The sequence below is a fragment of the Chiloscyllium plagiosum genome, chromosome 16 (assembly GCF_004010195.1).
Source record: "Chiloscyllium plagiosum isolate BGI_BamShark_2017 chromosome 16, ASM401019v2, whole genome shotgun sequence".
NCBI classification, from domain to species: domain Eukaryota; kingdom Metazoa; phylum Chordata; class Chondrichthyes; order Orectolobiformes; family Hemiscylliidae; genus Chiloscyllium; species Chiloscyllium plagiosum.
In genome coordinates this window covers 54,385,780-54,391,170 of record NC_057725.1, presented here as the reverse complement: position 1 = coordinate 54,391,170, position 5,391 = coordinate 54,385,780, and the positions used below count along the sequence as shown (strand labels likewise).

Genomic DNA, 5,391 nt, shown 5'->3' with positions numbered 1-5,391 from the left:
TCCAGAGAGAACGGAAATCCAGAGAGGAGAAATCCACACACATGGGGAATCCAGAGAGAAGGGGATCCAGAGAGAGGGGGAAATCATAAAGGGGTAGGGAAAATCAGAGAGAGAGAGGAAATCCAGACACATGGAAAAATCAGTGAGGGAGAATCAAATGAAGATTAAGTAAAGAGAGGGAAACCAGAGAGGGGAGAGATGAGAAGGGGAGGGAATCACAGAGAGGAGGAACAGGGATAGAGGGATTAGGGAGAGGGCAATCAGAGAAAGGTGGTAAATTCCTGAAGAGGGCATCAGTATAAGGAAAGAAGCAGTAGGAAGATTAATGCAGAGCAGAGACAAAGAGAACTGATGGTTGATAAACGAACAGCAAGAAAGGAATCAAAAACCAAAAGGTCAAAGTGAAAGTGAAGCTAAGATGATAATTAGAAATTGAAATGATGGAAGGGGAATATGGGAGAGATGTGTTTTATTCCAACAATCTTGACTATATTAGTTAGTGTTGGGGTTGGGTTGGGGTCAGTTCTGCTTTTCTCTTTTAACAATGGTTTTAAAGTAATGCATTCCTGTCACCAATTGTTAGCCGCTGGAAATCATTCACCTTTTGACTGTTGTCAAAGACTTTCATCGACACCTCGGACATTTCAGAAAGAAGATCAGTTGGGGGAGGGTGTGGAATTAAACAGAGAGTGAAAAATTCTGGGCATGAATCAAAGAGGGAGAAGGAATTGTGAAATCAATAAAGGATTTGATGGGAAAGAACAGATTAAATAATGGCACAAATCAATGAGGAACTGGAGAAAATAGATCAAAGCCATGAATTGTAACAGGAAAGGATTGATGGACAGCTCCAGAAGATCAGAGAGAGAGTGAGGGAGAGAGAGAGAGAGCAGGAAAGAAAAAGACATTCACGAAAGGGATCACAGAAAGAATGACCAGAGAAAGGGGTCGGAATGTCAGAATGATCAGAGAAAGGGAAATTGGAGGCTTAAATGAGATTCTGATAAATGGGAAAAGGGAGAGAGAATAATCAGGAAAAACAAATCTTGAAGAAGAGGACTGAAGGAGTAAAAATGAGATACTAGTGCCAGGGATGGAAATAATGTGACAGAAATGCTCATGAGTAATCAGCAAAAAGAGAGAGGGCACATGGATCACAGAGCAGCAGAAATATAAACAGGCTGGATCAGAGAGAGAGTTGGGGGGCAGGGAATAGATTGGTAACCAGCATGAACGAATGAACGGGAAGAGAGACTTGCCTTGAAACAAAACGATAAGGAGCTTCAGAGAGACGATCATCATGCAGAGCAAGGAAATCAAGGTTGGAATGTGTTGGGGAGCTAGAATTGATCAGAAGGGATTGGCAAGAATAAAAACCAGAGAGCACCATTAGCATTAAATGGCGAGGGATCATTGGTTATGAAAATTAGAAATAAAGAAAAATGAGAGGAAAGAATTAAATAGAGAAGGAAGTTGTAGAATGGAAAGTGAAGTACATTTGAACAAAAGGAGGACAAAGTTGATGGTTGAAAAAGTGATAGAAAGTGTGGTATTACACAGAATGTAAGCTAAGTTGTGATGGATCACAAAAAGATAAGTGATCAATTATTGAAAATTTGTTTATCAGAAATTCCAAAGTTTAAATCAAGAAAAATCTTTGAAGTAAAGACTAAAATTTCTGATGGAGGATCAGAGTGATAGAAGGAGGATTTGAGATAGAGTTAACAGAGAAAAAAACAAATGGAACGAGCAGAGGCATCAAAGAACATACAGAAATAAACTCCAAAAGATAAGGGAATAGAAAGAGGGAACAGACAGTTTATCAGAGATGGAAAAACTTGCATCTCTGTAGCACTTCACATATCCTCAGAGCTATCTAATGTCCTCCACATCAGTAAATGCCTTTTGGAGTATAGTAATGGACATACAGCAGCCAGGTTGGGATTTATTGCAGCTATGATACATTCACTGCTCTCCCACTAATATTGGATCCTACTCCCCAAGGTTCACATCTCGTTAAGAACATGGCATTTCCCTCAAGGTAACACTCTCTATACACCTCTGAAGTGTCCTTTTGCCCTGGACTAAGGCTTGAGCCTACAACCTTCCACCTCAGAGGTGAGAGAGAATATTAGGAGTATTCACGATTAACATCTGAAAGAGTTAGAGTGATGAACAGAACAGGAGAAAGAACAAGAAAATTGTACTAACCAGAGAATAAGAGTAATTTAAAAACAGAATCAAAGACGGAGCATTAGAAAATGAAAGGATCAGAAAGGAGATATGAACACAGTAGACTGGCATAAAGGGAAAAATAATATTTGAGATCAAAGAGAGGAAGAAGAATCCAAGAGAGAGGAATTAAAAAGTGGAGTCAAAAGACAGAAATCAAAAAGACACCAGGCAGAAAGGAAGAGAGAATAATTAAAGAAAATGAGAGAGAAACTATAGGAAGAGGAATCAGAGAGTGATTAAGAAAGATGTTAAAGACACACAGACTGAGAACTTTCAAAGTAAGCAAGTGACAAGTGAGGAAAGCACTCCGTGAGATACAGACATTACACAGTCAGCACAAGGAAAGGCAGTCAGGGAATTTGTGAAAGACCGAAAAGGGTTGTTGTGAGAGACAACAAAGAGAAAGACTGAGATGAGGGACTAAGTGACCAGACAGCAGGGTGAATTACATAGACTTACCGAGCTGAATCATCAATTGCTTCTCTCTCCGTGCCTGCTGCCTGACCTGTTGAATTTTTCCAACGTTTTTATTTCAGATTGACAATCTTGTCCTACTTACAAAGAAGGAAGTTTTTGGAGTTCAAGACAGGTCGTTTTGACTCCTCCAAAATGTTTATTGTAAATCACTGGTGATTTATTGACAGATGAGCAGGTGGATGAAATTTGCTTTCTCTGTTTACATTTGTAACTGAAAGTAAATTCAGGAGATTACTTCTGTTCAAAATCCAATAAGGTTTTACTTGGGTGTTACACTCTGTTCTGGAACATGGGATATAGGAATAGCACTAAGTAGCTACAGGCCATCTCTTGATGTTCATCCCCGACCAACTCCACATCGCAGTGGGCCCTAGCTGATCAATTGCCTGTGGATAACAACAGCACAACTGGCGGAGTGTTGATGCTGTTTATTGTTGTATTTGAAGAAACACCTGTAATTTTGGTTGATTTTTATATTTCTTTCTGAGTTCTCCAAAATGGTTGGTTTTTCTAACTGAAAAGCTGCCCACTTTATCTATTGTTTTACAATCACATCATCTGTTCTAAGGGGCTGACTTCAAGGGAACCTTTCGGTCACTCGGCAGCGGGAGTTCTCCCGCTGAGGCAACATGAAATGATATCCTATCCAACCCTGTCGCTCTAGCTTTTATTGCGGTGGGAAGGGAGAAGTACAGATACGCTCTAGATCATAGACAAAAAGAGGTACCATCATTTCCATTTCTTATGAAGAAGCAGAGGTCGGGTACCTACCAGTCCAGATCACTGGTCTAATCACTAGCGTTCCGCCGCCAACATAAATATAATTGCCTCCGTATACTTGCAAGTTAAAACAAACTCTCCCCCGCCCCCCCCCCCCCCCAACTTTTCTTTACAGTTCGATTTTATAAGGTCTAATTTTCAACGTCAGCTCAGCATTACTGCCAGACGGTCATTATGCCTCTCAACTAATAAAGCAGAAAATGAGTATCTTTTGCAAATGAGACACTTCTTTGTCTTGCAGTGATCAGGACAATTCGCAAAATGAGAGGAAGTCACAATGGAATGGTCCTGAAGCGTGCGTTTCTTTTTTTTTGGTCAGTGAGCGAGAACTCCTGCATCACCAAACGACTATTTGGAAAACGGTGGAAGTACTCAACGGGTCGGGCTGCCTCTGTGGAGAGAGAGAGAGAGAGTCAACGTTTATGCTTCGGGTCGATGCTTTTGGATTAGGTGAGTTTAGTCATTCCGATATCTGGCCAGCTTCCCTCCAAATGTTCCCTTCTCCCGTGGAGCTGTCCAGAATAGGTCAGAAAGAGCGTCTCTATTATAGTCAGGCGGTACAAGCAGGCACAAACTAACGCCTCTGAGGGGTTGCTCCCGCACCCTGGTCGTTCCTGAGGAGAGCGCTGCTGTTTTCGACAGCAAACCGTGCTGAAAACAAAACCAAAAATCTCTAGCTTAGACACCCCTGACTGTGGGGTGATGACTTTTACCGGGTAGACATACTATCCCCATTAGAAACGGGAAGCATTGCCTCAATCGCTCAAGGTAAGACTTTGCAGAGATGCCCTTTCATTCCAATTGCACCTCTACAAATACTCGTGGACAACCCTTTTTTTAAAAAAAAGAAAAAGAAAATAATGATCTTTACTTTAGAAAGGCATCAATAAGATGCCGAATTCTGGGGAAAGGGGCTGGTTGGGTTTGAGTTGGGCACAGCGAGACTTGACAGAGAATATCTTTAACTTGGAGACCCGGGCTTAGCTCAAGAGGAGAAGGGAGTGCATCCAAGATTTGTACCAACAAAAAGGCAAAATTGAAGAGGGGAATCTCACCGTCACCGTCACCGCCTCAGCCTGTTTGGAATCCAGCTCGGATACAGCCCTACGGAACCCCTTGGCCGAAGAGGAACTCATTGCTGGGAACGCTAGCTGTTAGCTCACCAACTCCTGCCCACCGCCGGCTATTTATCACAGGGAGCTGGACCCACCCTCTTTACGTCAAGCGCCTGCATTTCCTGATCTGACTCCCCTCCCGCCTCCGGTCACTGGATTATCCTGAATGTTGAGCAAACACTTCATCCGCCACCTGCCCAGCAGAAAGCCAGTTATGAGTTGTGTTAACACTAATGCCATCCATGTGAATTCTCCCAGCCCAGGGAGAGCCCAAGTCAGTCAGTGAGCTCTCAAACGCTGCTGCTCAGGACCGTCCGCTCTCACCTTCCGTCAGCACATCCTTAAACCCCTCCAGCCTTGAAAATCTTCACATTACCCAGAGAGATCAGCGCTGGAGTTCTGAACATGGGCTACAAACTTCTCCCCACAAATGCTGCTGAGTGTCCTCAGCACTTTCTATTATTGCTTATATTGGTTCTTTGGTGGGACATTCCCCCTTCCCTTACAGCGAATACCCACTCTATACTGACCCCTTCCATCCTTTAATGTAGTCCTCCTCAACATATGTATTGCCCGGTCCAGATCAAAACACCCCATTCCTTTGCCGACCGCTTTACACCACCTAGACACTGAATTGCCTCGTTCAGCTCTGTGACAATTCGTGATTCTGATATAGGAAGGGAAAGGGGCTGGAGAAACTCGGCAGCTCTGTGGAGGGGGAGAGAGTGAGCAGCAGAGTGAACTGTTCAGTGGTTTCTCTCTCTCTCCCAGACTTGGTGAGATG

General features: G+C 43.0%; 1 protein-coding gene across 2 annotated transcripts in view; it reads right to left on the bottom strand.

The window, feature by feature from the left end:
- Positions 1 to 5,161, bottom strand: part of th (tyrosine hydroxylase) — a 62,942-nt gene extending 57,781 nt beyond the window's left edge. Inside the window, exon 1 of one of the 2 annotated variants that reach the window (XM_043706153.1) lies at positions 4,554 to 5,161. In XM_043706153.1, coding sequence (XP_043562088.1) covers positions 4,554 to 4,628 — 75 coding nt within the window. In that variant the 5' untranslated portion in view covers positions 4,629 to 5,161. Of the gene's footprint in view, positions 1 to 4,547 lie in introns of both variants that reach the window. The other variant, XM_043706152.1, reaches the window with a different exon arrangement.
- Between the last annotated feature and the right edge of the window lie 230 nt (positions 5,162 to 5,391).